Source organism: Sander vitreus, chromosome 16, assembly GCF_031162955.1.
Source record: "Sander vitreus isolate 19-12246 chromosome 16, sanVit1, whole genome shotgun sequence".
NCBI lineage: Eukaryota > Metazoa > Chordata > Actinopteri > Perciformes > Percidae > Sander > Sander vitreus.
Window position 1 is genome coordinate 17,926,568 of NC_135870.1, and position 22,948 is coordinate 17,949,515.

At 39.4% G+C, this 22,948-nt stretch overlaps 1 protein-coding gene across 2 annotated transcripts in view; it reads left to right on the top strand.

Moving 5' to 3' along the window:
• sfswap (splicing factor SWAP) overlaps window positions 1-22,948 on the top strand; it is a 59,556-nt gene that overhangs the window by 13,983 nt on the left and 22,625 nt on the right. For both annotated transcript variants that reach the window (XM_078271114.1, XM_078271115.1), the window contains exons 7-14: window positions 207-357; window positions 7,003-7,264; window positions 7,478-7,630; window positions 7,779-7,872; window positions 14,446-14,509; window positions 15,426-15,529; window positions 15,666-15,795; window positions 20,465-20,661. In XM_078271114.1, the coding sequence (XP_078127240.1) occupies window positions 207-357; window positions 7,003-7,264; window positions 7,478-7,630; window positions 7,779-7,872; window positions 14,446-14,509; window positions 15,426-15,529; window positions 15,666-15,795; window positions 20,465-20,661 (1,155 nt within the window). The remainder of the gene's footprint in view (window positions 1-206; window positions 358-7,002; window positions 7,265-7,477; window positions 7,631-7,778; window positions 7,873-14,445; window positions 14,510-15,425; window positions 15,530-15,665; window positions 15,796-20,464; window positions 20,662-22,948) is intronic.

Here is a 22,948-nt window from a genome sequence, read left to right on the forward strand (position 1 = left end):
ATGTAATGCTTAAATATTGCACTGCAATTCATGGTTTCTGACATCATAGAGCGTTGACTATTTGGTGTATCTATTATATTATTTTTGTAAAATATGTCTCCTTTATTATGCATGTGGTGTGATCGTAATGGTTTAAGTATTTCTTTACTAAAAAATAACATGGTATCGTAGACTGTTTTTACCAAACTGGCCTTTTTCCGCTGCAGCCTCTCAAAGTGATGGACCCAGACCATCCTCTGGCAGCACTTGTACGAAAAGCCAGACAGGAAAGGAATGGCACAGCAACAGAGGCTCCAAAACCAGAGGAAGTGACAATCCCAGCTGCATCCAGCACACCAGCGCAGTACACTGCTGACCGTGAGTATACTTTTTTTTTTGAGAAAAAATAATTTATGAAGACTCTTATAGTGTTCATCACATGTTGGGTATACATTTATCTTTACCTTAGTAGGGTTGCTGTAGTTTTTCTACCACTGAGCCCAGTGCCCTACTCTTCAGCTATTACAACTGCATTCTTTCTGAGAGTACTGTTGGCCATAGAAAACTGGCATTTGACTTCCTAGTGGTTCAATACAGCTCCTCACTCCCTAATGCTGACCACAGACTATAACCGATGCAAAGGCTTTTCAATGCCTTTCAGCAAAGTAATATTGACTTTAAAGGTCTTCCACGCATCCTGAAAACCAGAGGACCTGACCTGAACCAGCTCTCAGGGCCACACTTTCTCGTCCACCTGGGTTCTGGGTCAGGTCAGACTTAAATCAATGTGTGTCCTTGGTATGTATAATTTCCCATAAACGGGAGTTTCAAAAACCTACTGCGGTCTTCTTCACAATAAAACATCTTTGGTGACACGTCATGCGAGTCATTTGGCCAATCACAATCACTGACATTAGTTTTGAGGTAAGTGCTGTTATCTGCCAATAATATAATTGTTTTCTCTAACATTGTTGTCAGTATGTTTAACGTTATAATGGAAAGCAAGCTAGTCAGCTTGTCAGCTAACGTAAGATCAGTGAATTGTGTTGTTAGCCTACAATATTAGTTCAATGCGAAGTATTTTGGCAAGGCTATCTCCTCCACTGCATTAGTATTGTTATCTGATTTTTAATGTACAGTGGGGCAAAAAAGTATTTAGTCAGCCACCAATTGTGCAAGTTCTCTCACTTAAAAAGATGAGAGAGGCCTGTAATTTTCATCATAGGTACACTTCAACTATGAGAGACAAAATGAGAAAGAAAAATCCAGAAAATCACATTGTAGGATTTTTAATGAATTTATTTGCAAATTATGGTGGAAAATAAGTATTTGGTCAATAACAAAAGTTAATCTCAATACTTTGTTATATACCCTTTGTTGGCAATGACAGAGGTCAAACGTTTTCTGTAAGTCTTCACAAGATTTTCACACACTGTTGCTGGTATTTTGGCCCATTCCTCCATGCAGATCTCCTCTAGAGCAGTGATGTTTTGGGGCTGTCGCTGGGCAACACGGACTTTCAACTCCCTCCAAAGATTTTCTATGGGGTTGAGATCTGGAGACTGGCTAGGCCACTCCAGGACCTTGAAATGCTTCTTACGAAGCCACTCCTTCGTTGCCCGGGCGGTGTGTTTGGGATCATTGTCATGCTGAAAGACCCAGCCACGTTTCATCTTCAATGCCCTTGCTGATGGAAGGAGGTTTTCACTCAAAATCTCACGATACATGGCCCCGTTCATTCTTTCCTTTACACGGATCAGTCATCCTGGTCCCTTTGCAGAAAAACAGCCACAAAGCATGATGTTTCCACCCCCATGCTTCACAATAGGTATGGTGTTCTTTGGATGCAACTCAGCATTCTTTCCCCTCCAAACACGACGAGTTGAGTTTTTACCAAAAAGTTCTATTTTGGTTTCAGCTGACCATATGACAGTCTCCCAATCCTCTTCTGGATCATCCAAATGCTCTCTAGCAAACTCCAGACAGGCCTGGACATGTACTGGCTTAAGCAGGGGGACACGTCTGGCACTGCAGGATTTGAGTCCCTGGCGGCGTAGTGTGTTACTGATGGTAGCCTTTGTTACTTTGGTCCCAGCTCTCTGCAGGTCATTCACTAGGTCCCCCCGTGTGGTTCTGGGATTTTTGCTCACCGTTCTTGTGATCATTTTGACCCCACGGGGTGAGATCTTGCGTGGCGCCCCGGATCGAGGGAGATTATTAGTGGTCTTGTATGTCTTCCATTTTCTTATAATTTCTCCCACAGTTGATTTCTTCACACCAAGCTGCTTACCTATTGCAGATTCAGTCTTCCCAGCCTGGTGCAGGTCTACAATTTAGTTTCTGGTGTCCTTTGACAGCTCTTTGGTCTTGGCCATAGTGGAGTTTGGAGTGTGACTGTTTGAGGTTGTGGACCTGTGTCTTTTATACTGATAACAAGTTCAAACAGGTGCCATTAATATATGTAACGAGTGGAGGACAGAGGAGCCTCTTAAAGAAGAAGTTACAGGTCTGTGAGAGCCAGAAATCTTGCTTGTTTGTAGATGACCGAATACTTATTTTCCCGAGGAATTTGCAAATAAATTCATTAAAAATCCTACAATGTGATTTTCTGGATTTTTTTTTTTTTTTTCTCATTTTGTCTCTCATAGTTGAAGTGTACCTATGATGAAAATGACAGGCCTCTCTCATCTTTTTAAGTGGGAGAACTTGCACAATTGGTGGCTGACTAAATACTTTTTTGCCCCACTGTATATCTTGTCGTAAGATACAGGGCTCCAGACTGCGACCAAAATTTGAGAGTGTGCGACTGAATTTTACATCCAGTTGCACATGTGCGACCAGTAAATTTGCCCCCCTTTTTTACACGTTAAATGTCGAAATTTCGGTACCTGAGAGTGCGTAAGCTCAAGCTTATCTGTCCTCCCTGAAAATTGACAGAGAGCGGAGCTCTGACACAAACACACACACTCGCACACACGCATAGCTGCGTATGGTGCAAACTACATCGGCTCTGCAGTTTTGTTGAAGTCACAGTGAGTCACGGAAATGCCGATAAAGTGGTTTCAAGTGTGGTTACAGTTTTTCAAAACTTCACGCAGACAGCGTTTACTGCGATATGATATTAATGTAGAGCCGAAAGGGGTCGCGTTGCTGTTGACGTTACACTTCAGGCACAACAGTGGTTTCTGTGCCCTGGTGACTGACTGACAGGCTGAGGTTGTAAGGCAAGGCAACTTTATTTCTACAGCACCTTTCAGCAACAAGGCAATTCAAAGTGCTTTACATGAAACATTAAAGAGCAATTAAAAACGGTCATGAAAATAAAACAGGCTAAAAAAGAATATACAAATACAAGAATAAAAGTTACAGTGAGTAAGAAATGAATAATCATTCAATTTAATAGGTTGTAGGGATGGGTTTGGGAGGAGGAGGAGGATTTTGTTTAATTAATAAAATAACAATGTTCTAAGTACATAGGATAAATTAGTTTGACAATATTTTTTTACAACTGAAATAATTGTTTTGTAATTATAGAGGGAAAGTACCAAGAAAAGGTACCGTTGGGTAACGGAACCGAATTTCAGGTATCTGTTACCTTCTATGTTGCATCTTCAAAAGTGACACTGAATTTGAAACAGCACATTGATAATAGATGCAGAAATTACAAAGTATTTATTAGTAATACAGTGGAAATTAGTAGAAATGTGAATATTTGGTTAGCATGTTGATTTACGGTGTGTGCCCCTACATTTTTTGGTTGCACCCCTAAAATTTTCAGTTGGGGGGCCACTGTGCTCCTAGTGAAAAAAGTTAGCCTGGAGCCCTGAGATATGAGCGAAATAAAAACGAACACACACATGAGTAAGACCCATTGGTGTCTGGTTTAACGTTATTAGGTAGGGTTGGGTACCGAGACCCACTGCTAATACGGCACCGGTGCCTTAGCGATCGTTATCTACCGGACCGAATAGCAACGCGGATTTCGGTGCCTTATTTAGGTGCCACTTAAATGCCTGCGCTTCTCTCTGATGCTCCAAAAACGGACGGGTAACGTTACGCCTACCGTTACGCCTACCGTTAGCTAGCAGCTGGAGTAAATATGGTTAAAATGCTGACAGCTAAACGGTGTAAAAGTGTGTCTGTATTTCACTGTAGAGGATTGTAACACCAGACTGTAGCTGCCGTTGTCTGAAAAACAACACATCAGCGTCGCCTCGCCAGCCTCGTGGTGCATTCAAAGTTATTAAAAAATACCCTTTTCCCATCCAGTGGTTGTTTTTGTAGTTTAACAGGAATTTACTGGTGTTATAAGTTATTGTTATTCCATTTTTAATAAATCATTTAATTTTGACCCTGTGACCTTAGACACAAGCCATTCTTTAATGTTGCAGTTTTGTGCTCCTTTTTTTTTATTTTTTTAGATCTACTTTTTATTGTTTTATATTTTTTAACATACAGAACAGATAAATACAGTTGAACAAGGTGCTCCTTTTTAAAATATATATATATGTCACCTTTTTCAGCCCTTCTGAGTTTGCAGGTATGATTTAAAATGATGTTGCAGGCCTTTTGGATGGTCACCATATTCATCTGCCCTCAGATAGTCTGAGTTAAAATGTTCCTGAACCTAACAGCGTACCCTAGTGTGCATTACATCCACAACTACTTGTGCATTGCAATATTGAATCTCTTTGGCACAGAACTTGATAGAGAAAAATGTATATGAATTTGACCTACATAATTGAGGATAATGTAATGCCTTGATCATTTCCATACATGAAATATAAAACATTCAGATGAAACGTCACCTAAGATGACATTTTTGAACTAAATTAATATGACATTTTTAGAATGAATGACATAAAACAATAGCACTTCCGTGAAATTCAAAAGAATGCATGGCTCGTGTGTATGCACTCCACGGTATTCATCACACTTCTGCTTAAGGACTTTTTTCATGTGTTCATCCTCTCCTGAAATGGTTACTTAAATAAATGTATTCAAATTTATTCGTCCCTGAGACAGTTGTGGAGTTTGTCCTTTGACAAAATCTTTACTGCAGAAGTAGAGTTGATGATGCTAGTAAATTGGTTGTGGATGACCTAGCTGTGTAATGCTCTTGATATGCATTGTTAGTCAAAATGGGGGCTGTTAATGTGCCCATCCATGGAGATACGCTTGGTCCAATAAGAAAGCCTTCTCTTGTCCGTTGAACATTTTTGTTTTGCCACTTATGGTAATATAGGGTGTGGATAATAAGTTGCTCCATTACCTCTTTTGTACGTAATTGCCTCCCTTAACGTAGTGAATTGATTTACTCTCTCTGACCCGAATGTATATGAGAATGCTATCTAGCAATCTGATCATCTAACTATCTATCTGACCAGCCATCCAACTAAATTTCCTTTTTGACCTTCCACTTCCACATCTTAAGGCTTTATCTCAACTGTAGTCTTGCATTGCCAGACCTACCTCCACAGCTCTGTGTCAGCGCTGGAGTACAGTCTGGCTACACCACCTATCTATTCCAGGATAAGGGAAAAAAACACTGGCTTGTTTGTATTTCTTTTAAAAAATCACAATCGTCCTGGGTGCCGCCAAGCCCCGATAGTGGAGGTTTATGTTTCACACACAGGTCACATCTTGATTTATATCCTCTTCCCTACGCTAATTTAAATTGATTACTGCGACAGACATATTAAACATAGAATAAAAACAGCTTGACAGTGAACAGGACAGCACAGTACATAAAACAGCCACAACACAAAGCATGCTTCAGCAGCAGAGGGCCCATCACAGCCACATAATTAACAATTCTACACCCCTTAACTCTTGAGGTCTGACCACGACCACTACACTGATGGGCTGCTGTCCAGTGGCCTATTTGTATGCAGCTGTTTACACTTTTCCTCCACTCTTACGAATACTTTCAACTGTGTCAAAACTAACAACAGGAAATCCTAAAGCAAGCTCCTGCAGTAGCAGCTAGTCAGCTCAGTTTGATTCAGATTTCTTGTCTCTTAGTTGCATGTACATTTGCAGATTGCATGCCAGTGTATAGAAACATTTATATTTACAATACACAGAGAAAACCCATGAGTTTGGGGTCAACTTAATACAAAAGGAAACCTTGCTGCGGTCATATAAGGCTATATCTTTTTCCAGCTTTTCCGGCCATGAAAATGTAACCGCAACACAGTGACTGAGCACAAATGTGGTATTTTTGTTATTTATTGGCTCACTAAACAAGCCTAGTTTTGACAGTTTCTATTGCCAGTGGCAGGGGACTTTTCCCTGACCTGTTGACGTTCTTCACCAAGGTTAAAACAGAAAGATTGCCATGACAAGACTCTGAAATGAATTAGTAAATCATCTCTTAGATGTTGTGAACAGACCATAATTTCACATAAAGCAGAAACAATTGTTTCTTTGTACTTTTCACAACTCATCTATACAGGGAATCAACCCAAGAGTAACGTCCTACACTATAAAGCATTACAGCAACACACAAACTATTGCCTTTGAGCTCACTATAGAGTTGGATCAACAACTGTGACAACAGGGGACATTATGATCCTCTTAAAGTGCTCATATTATGCTCATTTTCAGGTTCATAATTGTATTTAGAGGTTATATCAGAATAGGTTTACGTGGTTTAATTTTCAAAAAACATAACGTGTTTTACAAAGTGACACACGTTTGTCACGGAAGTAAAGGCTGGACTACAATAGAGCTGTTTGGAGCAGTTTGTTAACAGTGTTTTCTGTTGGAGATGGGAAGTCCCTTTGGGGTGGACTTTGGGCTTTTTCATTTTGTAAACCTATTACATGCACAAAAATTATATATATATATATATATATAAGGAAATAGCCAAAAAGCATAATATGAGCACTTTAAAGCTAGTATTTATTGCATGGCTGTGAAAAAAGGTGACATTATATTATGCAGTTTGTTAGTTGCAATAACAGTTTGTCAGGTACAATCAAAGCATGTCTGGATAATTTCCTTCTCATTTCTTTTCAGCAAATGCAGCAGCAGTGTATTATGGGTACTACATGCTTCCTGATGGAACGTTCTGCTTGGCCCCGCCTCCCCCAGGGATAGATGCCAGCGCCTACTATAACAGTATGCCCTCAGCTGTCATGGCTCCTCCAACGTCTTCTGAGGCTATGCCTAATCTAGGAACTACACCCACCCCTCCTGAAACTATCGCCATGGCACCGCCAGCTACAGCTCCCCCTCAGGTCACCAGCTCTGCTGCTCCGGTTGTTGTACCAGAAACCAGGTAGGAACTAATGTACATCCCTGTGTAATACCAATTTCACCAGTTTTAGTGACATTTAAAGTGTCATTTCATTTTAGCGTGTGTTTTATTAGTGGCATAGTGTATGAGGAAATAGTAACTTAAATGAAACACTGCATTTTGACAGAGCAGATCACACCTGTTTTAATAGCTGAAACGTTTCTCTTAACATCTTTAATTTCCCCCCGAAAACAGTTCGAAACACGAAGCTCAAGTTTCCACACCAGTAGCACAAGCCATCATTCCCCCACCACCTGACACCCAGCCAGTCATAGACAAGCTAGCCGAGTACGTCGCAAGGAACGGTGTTAAGTTTGAGGCCAGTGTCCGTGCCAAGAATGATCCACGGTAAGTGTTCTTACCAGAAATAAATCTGTTGCTCCGGTCACATCTTGGTTTTAGGAACTCAGTAACACTTTTCCTTCATATATTGCAGAAGCTCTTCATCATCCTCTGTATCTAATACAGTATGTCTTCTTCCCTCTGTCTAATGTAGGTTTGACTTTCTGCAGTCTTGGAATCAGTACAACAGCTATTACGAGTTTAAGAAGAATTACTTCATGCAGAGGGAAGGAAAAGGCTTTCCAGAGGTATTACAAGATTTTTATATATATATATATATATATATATATATATATATGACTAGATATCGTCTTAGATTTTGGATATCGTTGTATCATAATTTGGCATAGGTGTTGCCTTTCCCTGGTTTTACAGGCTGCATTACAGTAAAGTTATGTAAACTTACCAGACTGTTCTAGCTGTTCTATTATTTGCCTTTACCCACTGAGTCATTATATTCACATTATTGATGATTTATTTATCAAAAATCTCATTATAAAATTTTGTGATAGCACCAATAGTCAACCCTACAATATCGTCGCATTATCGGCATCGGTGTATTTGGTCCAAAATATTGTGATAATTGATTTTCTCCATATCATCCAGCCCTATGTGTAGGTATGTGTGCGTGTTTCTGTGCATCAGAATCAGATAGACCATAACATTCCTGTCCCCATATTAACCTTAATATTGACCTTTCGTCAAAACAATCTGTAGGATATTCAGAAGCAATTTGTTGCCTTAGTTAGTGCTCGGGTGGGGACAAACATCACATTTAAAATCTAACCCTAATAGAATACGCAATATTAAAATTACACTAACTTTCCTAAAGAGATACTTTCTTCAAACGTCAACATTTTAGGAAATCATTTTAGGGAAATCATTGTTTTTTTTCTCTCTCAATTTAATGTTCTTTTCATTATTTCTTTATTATATTTTCTTAATTCTGTTGCTCCATAGGTGCTCGGTATGAGCAGATAAAAACCCACAGATGACCTTTACACCTACGGGACACACTGATCTCCCATTTGTCTCCTGTCATCAACCTCATCACCCACACCTGCATGTAATTATGTTTAACAGCATTTGCAGCCAACGTTTAGACGTGGGAAAAGGTTGTCTAAAGCATTCACTGCACTTACAGTCAACCCTGAAATTAGCTTTTTGTTGCTGATAAGCCAGGACCTGCCATGCTAATATTAGAGGTATCCTGATCTAAAATATCCAGTCTTGTTTTCCTCCATCTAGACTTTTAAGGCTCAAAATTCTGCCAGTGAGGTAATTCCAATTAGCGTCCCTTGTTTCGGGAAATTTCTTGTAATAAAGCAGATTGCTGCATCACTATCAACACCTATTTTTTTAAACAAATTGATTGGTTGACTGCTCATTCACTTATCCAGGCTTTTCGGTGCTACACGGTTCTTATACCTACAGTACTGTATGTAATGTGTAATATGAAACCGTGTTGCACATATCACCAACCAAACTATGAAAGGGGAATAATTATTCTGCACTTACTTTATCACGGACACACATGAAGATAAAAGTAACTTTGGTAGATAGCCACTTTATTTGACTAACCCAGACTGCTAAAGCCTCATATTCCTTCAGCTAAAAATGCAAAAACCTGTTTGGTTGCTTTAAAATGAACTCTGTTAAAGGGGCCACTGATTTAACTTATGAATAGATGCAAGGACAAGAGATACGTCGTATATCTTCTTTGGACTGGTGATAAATGTTACATATTGCACAATTGCAAAGCAATTATGAGCTCAACTCTTTCAAAGCACAACCTGTTTTCCTGCCAAGGTCCCTTTTAGAATCTGATCTCATGACACCATTGAAGATGAATGGACTATGCGCATTGTAACATTCATCAGGTATGTGAGTTGTTTCAACGTTTTAGAAATGCAGTTCGTTTTGCTTGAGTTATTAACCAATACAATTTCAAGGGGATTTTTTTTAAATACATAAACTGGTTTGTAGTTGGGTTATACAATTGTTGATAATGCAGATAATATTGGAAAACTTCTCCAGCATGGTTTATGTGGTCTGACTCACCGAATGGAGACTGTTGGTATACGCCTGCCATTGGCTGCCTATTTCAGACGGAATTCTCCCCTTCCGCTATCTCCGCTATCTATTTAGCAAGGGCACCGTTGCTGCATCCTGGGCTTAGGGCCGCTTATGACAATTTGTGATTGGTTAAAAGAAATACAAACAAGCCAGAGCGTCTCCTATACCAGAATGATAATGGGTGCAGCCTGACCATTTTCCAGCGCTGACACAGTACTGTGGAGATAAGTCTGGCTGGTTTATGTGAACAGCCAAATGGTAGTTTGGCCCTCATCTTTTCAAATACATCTTTTCAACAGTTCACTTACTGAGGGCAAGCCTTTTTCTAACAAGAATCTTCGTGTGTGTGTGTGTGTGTGTGTGTGTGTGTGTGTGTGTGTGTGTGTGTGTGTTTTTTCAGGTCTCATAGCTGAGCTTTGTGGTTTGGTTATCTGTTAAATTCACACAGTGTTTATAAGTGTACAAGAACAGCCATCATCCCTATCAGACAAGGGAATTATATGTGATTTTGATTTGAGCATTCAAATAGCTAGGTGGGTAGATGGATTGACAAGTGTGTCTTACATGTATGCATGTCGTATACTTGCGTATATTCAAGGTTTGTCAAGTCTGCTTTGTGTGAGAGTGAGAGAGGAAAAAGTGAGAAGTGAGCAAGAAAGTTTTGTAGGGAGCAATTTGTTTTCTGACGAATCAAATCCATTAGCTTGTCAGGGCGCAGAGGAGTGTGGCCTATTATGACACAGCTCTGGCTGCTCCAACAAGCAGCTGCTCGGCTTTTCTATCAAAAAACCTGCCACGTGTTTGTGATTTGTGCTGTGGGTAATGGGATGCAGATATCGCTGCTCTCAGTCAGTGCTATTATTTATAGTTCCATAGTTAATGAAAAAGCGGCAAAGGGCTAAAATCTGTCAAAGCAGACAGCAGCAGGATGTGGGGCTGCTGTTGCTTTGTATAAACATCAAGACAATCTTTGCGGATTGGATAAATAAAACACATCTAAAAAGGAGCATTTTGTAAATAGTTCATATCATCAAAAGACGTGTCTGAAGTGTAATAATAAGTGTATAGAAGGTCTCTGATTCATGTTGTTATGCTGGGTTTAATGCAATACTCCACAAGAATTCTCAGCTGCGATTATCAAACACATTCTTATAACAATTTAAAAACAATTCTTTCAGTCTGCTCCACTTCTTGGAACCCCTCCTCATTTCTTTTGTTAGCATTCAGCAGCAACCATGTGGCTTTGGCGTGGTGTGTTCATGAATGGAAGCCTAAAAAGGATTGTAATAACTCAAATTAATAAAAATATTTTAACGGGGAGACAAGTTTACATGTTCACTTAAGGCTTTCAAAATGAAGTCTTAGGAAGACAATTACATTTGGACGCAGCACAGACATTTTCATCCCCTCTGCTGTCAGATTATCCCTGAATGAGTCAAATTAATTTAACATATAAAGAGCAATGTTCTTCTTTTGGGTATCGGTGTTTTAAGCCCCCAACGTCTCCTTCCAGGCAGCGCTGCCTGGAAGGCACTAGGATTAGGCAATGGTTAGGGTTAAGGTGCCTTGAAGTCAACAGTCGCAGCGCTGCCTGGAAGGAGACTTTGGGGGCTTAAAACACCACCGAGCTTCTTTTGGCTGGACATATTACTATAATAACAGTTTTTTTTGCACTAAATACATTTATAAAAAAAAAAAAAAAAAAATGTAACAATGACTTATTTTTGAATTGAGACGCTTTAATTGGGTTGGCAGTAAATTAGTTTTTTTAACAAATCTGTGCAAGGAAGCAAAGCAAAAATCTCAAGCACAACAGTATAATTCAATTGTACATGGGTCAAACACAGGCTATGTGAAAGTATCCATCCATCAACCAAAATGTGGAGCTGCTCTTGGGTCGATTATTTGTCATTTACATTTTTCATTTGCAGCCAGCATTTTAAATTCCTTTAAAGCCTGTGATCTCTAACCAGCACAGATTGTGCTGCCCTGCTATGAAACCCTGGTGTACGTTTCCATTCGGAGTGGAGGATTATTACCTTCTGAACTGTCTACAGCAGAGCATGTGAACCAAATGATTCAAGGATTCTAGAGCTGTGTATTTCAGCAAAATCAAATTCCTGCAAACTCCAACTGGTGAGGTCTTTCTAGAATGGTTTAGAGTGAGTGATTTGGGGTTTTTACCATTCTCTGGGGCCACGATAAAGTGCTTTGACTGTTGAAAGCGCTGTTCAATTACATCTGGGAAGTAGGAAGCTGCCTTTGAAGCGTTCTTCAAACATGGTGTAATGTACCTCGTGAGGTTAGGTTTTTTTTGTTTTCCTCTTGTGGCATTGGCTTCATCCCCACTATTCCCTTTTATTCGTTTGTATTTTGTATAGCAGCTATTACTACAGAGGGTTTCTAATTATGTGGCCTGTGCACACACCAGCTATAAGGGCTTTCAAGGTTCAAGGTTCTTTATTGACCATGTGCACAACAATAAGAGAAGTAATCGTTGGCAATGAAAGTCTTAGGCCTCAGACACCTCTAACAATGCTCATTAAATAACTTAAAAGAAAAACACACAAAGTTATACTGCTAAATGGCAGATAAAAAGGGAAAGTAAGAAGAACTAAAAGCAAACAAATAATACTGAAATCAGTTGATCCTGATCATATGTGTACAGGACCATTCAGTGACATAATGGGATTGTTAACATGATGACATGACTTGCCACCTCTCTAAACTCCTGTCCATTAACATCTGTAAAACATAGGTGTCGTAGATATAAGGTTTAGCACCATTAAGAAGCAGGCTGGTTTAAATTAGTGTTCACATAGATGTTTATGCCATATTCATGCAAATGTTATCTTTCTGCCATAAGACAATGTTCATCACAGTTTACGTTTAAGTGTCCTGTTGCAATGAGTACAGCTAATTAGAAGTAATTTACTTTCAAAACAACAATCAGTATTTTGTGAAATTACATTTTTTGTGGTGTTTTTTGCATTACATTTGATTACTTTACATAACTTTTTCATGACCATGTATGCATGGCCTATATCTTGCTTAAATGTGGTGGATTTCTTTCCCCTCTCCAATTGAATTCCAAGACCAATCACAGTCCAGTGGATGGTGCGTTTTCACAGTCATGTGTAAGTGGAGTTAATGTTGATGTGTGAGGAGAGATCTGTAAGTCACGTATTGCACAGCTAAACTAACATAGGGCCCTATTTTAACGATCTAAGCGCACGGCGTGAAGCGCATGGCGCAGGTGCGTTTAGGGCGTGTCCAAATCCACTTTTGTTAGTTTGACGGTGGAAAAAAGGGTCCGGGCGCATGGTTCAAAAGGGTTGGACTTAGTGTCTTCATTAATTTATAGGTGTGTTTTGGGCGTAACGTGCAATAAACCAATCCGAGTCATCTCCCATTCCCTTTTAAAAGCTAGGCGCGTTTGTACCTTGGCGCATTGCTATTACTGTATGATGGCGGGTTGGCGCTGAACGGGAAATTGGCAACTGGTCTTAAACTAGCAAAGACACTTGCGTTGGGCTTTGCGCTGCGCTGCACCGGGTGCAAGATAGGGCCCTTAGAAAGGCAAAAACAGGGGCTTTGAATCTTCTGCCGTACTCAAGTTAATCATTTCCATTGTCTGCTTTTTTTGTCAAATCAAATTTTTCATCCCCGATGATTTGCTTGACTCTAAGGTAGAGCCTGACAATATGGAGAAAATTGTATTTTTGACCAAATGCATCAATGTCGATACTGCCGCGATTATGTAGGTTTGACTTTTGGTGCTTTCACAAAAAATTTACACAATGAGATAGATAAATAATCATCAATGATGTGGATTTAATGACTAAGTGGGTAAAGGCAAATAACAGAACAGCTAGAACAGTCTGGTAAATAAAATAAAAAATGCATTACTTTACTGTAATGCAGCCTGTAAAACCATGAAAAGACAACACTTACGTCATGTCGTCGTGTCATATCACAATATTACGATATCCAAAATTGAAGACGATATCTAGTCTTATATATCGAAGTAGATACAATATTGATATATTGCCCAGCCATACTCTAAAGAGTCTTGTGCTATTGTTCTATTCTGCTCAGGTGATCCAAGTGCTTTCACAATAGAAATGTCAAAGTACTGAAAGATCTCCTTTATGCCACAGCCAGAAGATTCTGTTCTCCACAGTTGCTGTTGGTTCCTTCACAGCAACATTTGTTGCACAGTGGGGAGACAACTGCAGAGGTGTAAACCTTAACGGTCAATAGAACTATGCAGATGAGTGATTACTATATTAAAATGTAACGGTTTTGGTTTAATTGAAAAACCGATGCAGAGGGGTGACTAATCCTAACATTTCAGATCCGTCCACAAACAACAAAGTACAACAAAGCAGCATTCACATTATGGATTTTGGGACAGACAAAATGAAAGGCAGATAGACAACCAGCTCCTCCAGAAGTTTCTTTTGAAAACTTTCCAAACACCAACTTTATGCCTATATAATACTGTTGTTTTTCCAACCCATCATGAAAGTACATTATATTAAAATGAAAGATAGCAGGTTTCAATGGAATATCATCTTCAGCACCATCGCTGGCTTGTCACAATCATAGTGGTGTACCCATAATGAAACACAGTAGAACTAGGAAATTGTTCTCAGATAAGTTTACAGTGCATATTTTTATTCTCTTTCGCTCTCCCTCTCTCTCTCTCTGTCTGTCTCTGTACCATCTTTTCCTTCATCCAGAGTGAGACAGATGATGATGATAAGCTTCAATTAGACACATCAGCCCAGGACAAGCTGACAAAAGGTAGGACATTACCACAAGAAGAATTACACACAACATAGTGCTACCTTGACTTCCTCTTCTTTTGTTCATCTGTTCAGTAAATGAGATGCAAAGCCTTTGGGTAAATATGTGTATACGTCAATACAAATGCACACATTTACTGTGTGTATGTGAGTGTGTGTATGTGTCATATGTTGGTGTTCACGCACAGCTGCCTGTGAGTCCGTTGGTATTTATGCTAGCAATCTGACTCGGTTATATCAGGCTGGAAATGGCTTTGCAAAGATGAAAGAGTCTGCTTACGACAACACTGGCGGGACCCTTAAACATGCACATATATTCAAGCTGAGGCACGCATTCTCAAAGGCTTTTTCGGGGGCGACAGGTCACGGAGGAGGCCAGGGAATACTAAAAACTAGTCTGAGTAGTGCACAAGTAAACTATCCAGCCTTCCACAATAAGGTTCAATGTCCTATATTAAGATTATTTCTTCAGGGGATGAGACACTCTGTTGACTCTTTCATCTCTGGGAGAGCAGTCACATTTGATTACAAAATAGAAATCAATGTGACACACCATTGCAGCTTAATATCTAAATAGCTGCTTTTTCAACTCTGGCTGTCCAACTGTTTCTCTTTCTACATTGTATTATTTTTCACATTTTATTTGGTTCCCCTTTTTGCCTCTTCTACCTCTTATTTTTATCGTTTTCTTCTCTCTCTGTCATCCCTCTCTTAATCTTTCCTCCAGCCTCTCCTTTCTTCCTTGTCCTGAACTTGTTTCTGCAATGTGTCATTGTCAAGAAGCAGCCTAATTGCTTTAGTCAATGCATTTTTCATTTTACTATGAATTTCTCAAACATACTAACGCCAGGATGCACTGTTATGAACAGTTTTCTCTAAATCATATCTCCTTTTGTCTCTCTGTGCCATCACAGCCTCTTTTGCCCCCATCTGTTTTGCCATCAAGGCAAAGGAAAATGACATGCTGCCGCTGGAGAAGAACAGAGTTCGATTGGATGATGACTCCGACGAGGACAAGGTCTAGTTCAGCTTGGTCTATTCAATGCACATAGATCTAGGGTTGATGTGTTATGGATAGAAAACTCATCCTTGAAAATATATTTCCAGTACCTTGAAATTAAAAATAAATGACTATACGTTTGTTTTGCCTGAAGTTGGTGGAAGAGCAGAGTCTCCTAGCTGTGATTGGTGGGGTTGAGATGGTTGTCAAGGAGTCTGCTCCATTCAGTGCACCAGAAGAGAAGAGACCCTCCCTCAGTTTGGAGGAGTTGGAGGCAAAACAAGGTAACATTGTTAAAATGATTGTTGGGAAATTTAAAAGCACTATTGTAAGAAATATTTATCCTGCAGTACTAAAGCCACTGTTACTCTTTATACTCAGTAGTAGCTGTTCATTTTAAGGAAAGGACAGACAAAAAGTATTTAAACATAGGTTCAGTGATCCATAAAGATGGATGACATGATGACATGACAAAAGTAGAGCCAAAACATCTTGATCGCCACCTGGTAGCTGGCTGCAGTATATGTCATAAACCCCACCCCTCCATGTTAGCGGATGGGACATGGACCAAACAAAAAAATCTAAGTACACATCAAATACGTTTTTTCCAAAGATGGTTTCTGTCATTTTAGGTAGTTCTTAACACACACATGCGCATGACGTTTGTTCAACTGTTAATTTTTCCGATAAGTTTGGTTTTAATTAGGTTTTTGATGCTATAAAAACAATTAGGTGGAACTTCATGATTGACAGCTGTGATTGTGCTCACAATTGAGTCTTGCGGGTGTATGGGTGGGACCTCAATACCGCGGCTCTACACCCCGATTACTACTGCGGCTACTGAAATGACAAATGATTTTGGCTTTATTTTTATACAGGGGGAGGAAGTGGAGACGCGGCGTCCATTTTATATATGCTGTCTATGATTCAGACAACCGTCAGCCTCATTCTGCCTGTGTGACAGACAGAATTTTGATAAAGCATCTTAATGATGGTTATGATAGATGTCTTTTTTTTCTTCGCTTTATGGCTATTGTGTGTGTGCTTAAGTTATTTGTGTCAGCATATAAGTACAGGTGCTTACAAAGACATCTCTGTTACACCCAATGCTGTTAGTTTCTGGGAGGGTTGGAATTGTAGGAAAAACAAGAGGGGAAGAGTGGTGATGAATAAATCCATTGAGTCTGAATTATACATTCTCTCAACAGGGTGTACCCTGCAGTAAGACACGAGCAGTGTGGTACAGCAAACAACAGTCATATATCTCTCCAAGGCCTAATGGAGATATATTCTCTCTATTTTTGTCTCTCCTTTTTATTCAGTCATGGTTATACAATATTATATACCGGCTCTCCTCAGTCTTAAGCTGAAGAAATGCATCAGTGACTTTGCACTCAGAAACACATTTTTGTCTACTATACATCAACACATACATGCACAGAAAGCATTCTTTGTCCTGCAAGTGGTTTGCGCTCTGCTTGCAGGATTTTTATAGGACCTGTAGCATTTAAATATAATAACAAATCTAATTCAGCTGATCTAATGAGAAACCATTTTGCCAGAAAGTTCCCGCTTAAGGGACTGAGGAAAAAAACTTGCCGCATGCATGTTGCCAATTTATTTTCAAGGTTAGTCACATTTCTAACATATTTATATCTTCTAATGCAGTGGTTCCCAACCTTTTTTCCTTGGCGCCCCCCCCCGCCCCCCCACTTATGTCTAAGAAGAGCTGAGCCCCGAAACCGAAGATGGGGTAACTCTCGAGATAGAGCCTTACTTTCTTTTTTGATACAGAGGAGTTATGAGCACTTTTACGTTTCTCCGCTATGTTTCATTCATAAAATACTGATGCCGTGGCGGCAGGAAAAACGAGGATGATAGCAGCTAGCAGCTGACCTGATGCCAGCAGGGGTCACAGGTTAAGAGGTTCCGGGGGTTTGGCCTACTAAGTAGCCTGCCTACAATTTTAAGCGAGAACAAAAATATATAGTTTTTATACAGACTTTTGTATACATTATACATTCTAGTGTATTATCATAATTTTTTAATTTTTTTTTACCTCAACCTCAAACCAGATAAAGACTTGTGCACCCCCTGTGATCTTTGCCGCCCCCCTGAGGGGTCCCCGGACCCCAGGTTGGGAACCACTGTTCTAATGTATCACTGGCTATTCATTTCAAAAGTAATAGGCTTCTCTACTGGAAGCTGGTAGCTACTGTACTGAAGTTGATTCATTGCGTCTTTTTATACTTTAAAATGATATTGCAAAAATACATTTTAACATCTCTGCCAAACAAAAACTGACAACCAGCAGATGCCAATGCAATTGTGATTATCAATAATCCATTTGACCTTACCTGTTAGCCAGCCGCACAAGCCTCCTGTGAAAAGTAAGATTTCTACTGTCATCTCACAAAATAACCATCATCTGTCTGTGTGACTTGATCAATACTAATGACTCAATGATTACTTGAGCAGGCGCCGAGATGTCTGCTTCTCAAAGCCTTCTCCATGAAAGCTAAAATACATTGGGTTTTTTTGCCAGACATTTCTGTTGGATTTCTTATAGTCTCATTTTGTCTGTATTGTCAAAAGAATTTCAGGCTAGTGAACTGTACACCACCAAAATCATCTTTGTGAATTTAGTAGTTGTAGTAGTAGTAGTAGTAGTGTTAATACTTTATCATGTACTATATTAAGTAATTAATAAAGATAAAGTTAGAACAGTTTGGGTTGTAAGAAATTTCTGTATTTTATGTTTTTGTCTGGCCATAGAGTAACCTGTAATAGCTTGTGCTACAATAATTCCTACAACACTTTCATGAGATCTTAAAGGACAGAGCAAAAGTGTAGGAATCTCCCTTAGACCAGAAGGATATCTGCAAAGTAGAACCTGGAAAGACTTATTAAATACTTTTCAGCATCAAGGGGCCTGACAGGTCCCGTTTAGGTTCAGTGGAACAATCTCTGGGTGTTTTGTTCTCTTTCTGAGCTGACAGATGGCCAGAGAAAGCGGCTGGAAAAGCCTAATAAATAGCTGACTGAATTGGATTTGCTGTGTGGCAAAGTGGCTGTCAGTCAGCAGGCCTAACTTGATCAGATAGCAGGAGAATCAGAGACAGACAGCAGAACGCTAATCTGTATTGATGGTCTGAAAAACAGCTGCACACACTAAATGCGGTTTCTAGTGATAAGTACATGAATCGTTTAGGTCGACATTTCCCAGTGGTTTCATAGTGGTGGTAGAAGACTTCAAATACCAGCATACTGTAAATCAATTTAGACATTCTATTCAGGGATGATGTTAGATGTCACTGTCAATATAGATATACTTTCAGTAATCCATTAATAGAGGGACTCACAGAGACTATCATTGGATATTGCAAATGACAATGTGAAAACAATTAAAATGTGAAAGAGGACGCTCATAGTGATGCACTTACAGAGAATTATCACCTGAATCTGAAGCTCCCTTCGGCTTTACGAAGCTTTACAGCAAGTTTCAGCTTATTGAATAGCTGTCCGACCCACAACTTTGCTGTGTGGGTTCACTCTTCCCGGTCTCATATACCCCTTTTCGACCAAGGCATTTTGAGTGCTGGTTTGGAGCCGGGTCCTAATCTCGAAACAGTTCTTAGCATTTCAACAGCTAAAAAACTGGCTCCCATCCATCCATCCATACACTCCCTGCTCAACATCAGACAGCAGGCGGACACAATTAGCAACTAGCTGGTGGACATAATGGAGCATTCAGCAGCAAAAAAGCCATATATTTATCTCAGGAGCCAAAAAATAGAGCTAAATGGAGAATCACTATTGGTGGTGACGGTATTGCAATGTTGTGTTCACAACTTGTTTCCTCTGTCCCCATATGGCCAAAAATAACTGGTATTGCATGTTTAACTAATGATTATATAAATTTTCAATTTGTCGATCACTTCTTGATCAGTTGCTTAATTGTTATTTGTTAAATGATTAATGAATTAGTTATCAAAATTGACTTATCCCTATTTCATATAATATATTTTTTACTGGACAATACTGGACAAAGTCAACCAAGATTGTCCTTCTGGAGTCTGCCTTACTTGACTATTATTCACACTATAGTCAAATAAGATTTGCCTTGGCAGCTCGCCTATTTTTAACCCTGAAGATATAACCGTAGCCCCAGTGGTTGCATAACTTCAACAACTTGTTTTCCGCAAGCATTTGCTTTATTCTTCACTGCCTTGCCATGTTTTGTCTGCCACACTCATCCTTTCCCTCTGTGACCCATCTCATTGTTGTATTCTCCTTACCTATCTATCCCCCACCTGTCTCTGTCATTTCATCTCCTTATCTCTCAAAACCGTGCATATTTTCCATTTTACTCAGATGTCTGTCTCCTCTTCTCCACCCACATGTTCCCTCCTACTTTGCCATTTCTGTATAAACCTTGAATTTCAGGTAAATTACCCACCACCGGAGACTTAGTCAGGCCTTATCATTTAGAGCAGGAACTTTGTCAATCCACAGCAGCTGAAAACTCAGAAAAATGCTGATCATATCACCTTAGCTAGATGTGACAGTACGAGAGGAAAATTACTCTCAGCATCCTTTATTTCTTGTCTGTCTTTCACTTTTCGTCTCCTCTGTCTCTGATAGTTTTTTGGCTTCTCAAATTGTTATGTTTCACTCTCTATGCCTCCATTTGTGTTTTTTCTCCCTCTCTTTTCTCTCTTTTAGTTCTTTTGCCTTCAAAGACCATTTACTTGTGGTCAGGAGGAAAAAGCTGGATGAGTGAAAAGCAGAGGAAACCACTCTTTTCCTCCTTCTCTCTGTCTTTTCAATAATTTTCTCCTCCCTCATAGCATTATAACAGTAAAAACAGAAAAGGGACAATAACTATAATTGTTTTCATCTTCGGCTAACTATCTCTCACCTGTTTTTACCCTCTCATCTCCCTGCCCTCAGCCAAGCAGAAACTGGAGGACCGTCTAGCAGCTGCAGCCAGGGAGAAGCTGGCCCAGGCATCTAAGGAGTCCAAGGAGAAACAGCTACAAGCGGAAAGGAAGAGGAAGGCAGCACTCTTCCTCCAGACCCTCCGCAGCCCCTTCACTGGGGAGCCTGAGGCCAAGAGAGCTGAGCTAGACACAGCTGTACATCTTGAGGTAGGTGAATGGCTTATAAAGATGGATCCATATTTGTCATGTGTTCATGTGTCTGTTTCAAACTAGAGGCTTAACCAAATAACCCTGGCTCAAAGCATGAGTAAATACAAAGGGATTGAACCCAAATCACAAGCAAGTCCCAACTTCCACTGAAGTGTCAAGTCTCATGTTGGAACAGGCACAGCATATTATACTGCATTATCTCCAGAGCTAAAACAGTATAAATGAAATAATGCTGTAATGAGACTGTATGCATTTAATGTCTTTCCCATTACTGTAGCTCCCTATTAATCTCTTTCGACCAAATGTCTGCATTCATTTAAAATACAGACATCTTTTAGCAAGATACAATATTCAGCCATTATAAGCATGGAAGCCTCAAGTTGCATTGATGAATCACGGCCTAGGGAGGTTGTAACTTGACACTGTACAGAAAGTATGTATTAACTCTGTTAAAGTATATTATGATAACATGTACACACCACAGTCCTGTTGTTGAAAATGCCTTCTATGGATAAAATATCTTGGCTTCTGATGCAATAAGCAACTAATATACATATGCATATACAATTCCACATTAAAAGAGTTGTTGTACACCTGGCCAATGCAAAGTCTTATCTAAAATATTGTTCTATTGTAATTATTTCCATTACTAACATTTATGTATGTGACGTTGAGACAATACCAAACAGCTTCATGTTTTATTGCAGTGTGGGACATCATGTCAAGGTATACATAATTTTAGGCCTCTAATATCACAAATGTCATGTAAAGGGAGACTCGTTGCTGCTAGGTGTTGTGAGTTCACTTAATAAACTTACTGCAATAATTTGTCATTGGAATAAAAAGAGTAGCGGGTAATGTTAGAGGAAAGCTTCTTTGTCTACAAGAGCTGCTTTTCCAAGTTGTTTGGCCAAGTGGCAAAATGAAGCGTATATGTCATAGAAGATTGTTGTGTGTTATTCCATTGACATGAAGTTGAACTTAATGTAGACATGGGTTCCATTGATTGCACATTTGCATTTATTTAATCAGTTATAAACTGCCACTTGATATTCAGCTGGAATTAATGGTTCATTTTTATTTGTCAAGGTTGGCAGGCCCACTATTCACCTCAATATGCAGAAACATTTCATTATACAATTTTAGCACATCGTCTGAAAAAATATTTTGAACCAACATGCATACAGACTTCACAGACTTGTCAACCCACATTGACATGTCTCCCTGCACATTTTGCATAGCCAAAACTCTGTGCTGTTTAATTTTCATATGTTTGAGATTTTTGTGCCACAAGAATCACAACATTTTGTTCTAAAATTCTTGAACATAAACAATATAAATAGTTTGGGTGAACATTTGGCTTTTTTGTAATATGTAGTTGGATAATTCAAGTTAGAAAGATTACAACCTTTAATGTCCCAGTCGTAGTGGATACATAAGCTAAATTTGTTTTCAGTACAATTACATTATTACATTTCTGTTGTTGTTGAACTGCGGTCAAGTCTTTGGTCATAGTAAAAGTTCAGTGAATAGAATATCATATTTACTACAGCTGGTTCAGTAACCCCACACTAAAACAGCCTTAATCTTTATCTCCAAGTAGAATTTAAAACATGTTGATACCAGATGGCATAATGTGTTCTGTCTTTTCTATGATCATTCATTATTGATTATGTGCAAATGAAGTCGCAGGCACCTACAGCTGTTGGAACCTGTCTTTGGGCGGCTGTATTAATGGCAGTTTTCAGTTTATGTAACCATGCAATCATATCTTAAGAGATGAATGTCTGGTAGCTGAGGGAATATCTATGAGCAGCTTTAGGCCTGGGCTATGACGGTGTTTGGTGTTTTAAGCCCCCAATTCGTCTTCCAGGCAGCGCTGCCTGGAAGGCACTAGGATTAGGCAATGGTTAAGGTTAGTGTTAGGGTTAGGTGCCTTGAAGTCGACGGTTGCAGCGCTGCCTTGAAGTCGACGTTGGGGGCTTAAAACACCATTGAGCGGCTATGACGGCAATTTCAATCAATCATTGTTAAAAAGGGAGGTGGGATTTGTGTGCTGAACAAGTTTATCACTTTACATAATGAAGCCTAGTATCTTTTCGTGTATGTACTGTTTTAAACACTGACTCAGAGGCAGAGGGTTGAATCTTTTCCCAAAATCTTAAAAGCTTTCTTTTGTCATCTTATGATATGTCGTCTTTTTGATTTCATCCCATAGTGTGTTCATGTGAGTTCTATTTCGTTTCTACTGACCACCAGAGACAGTGCTTTCAGCACCTGGATA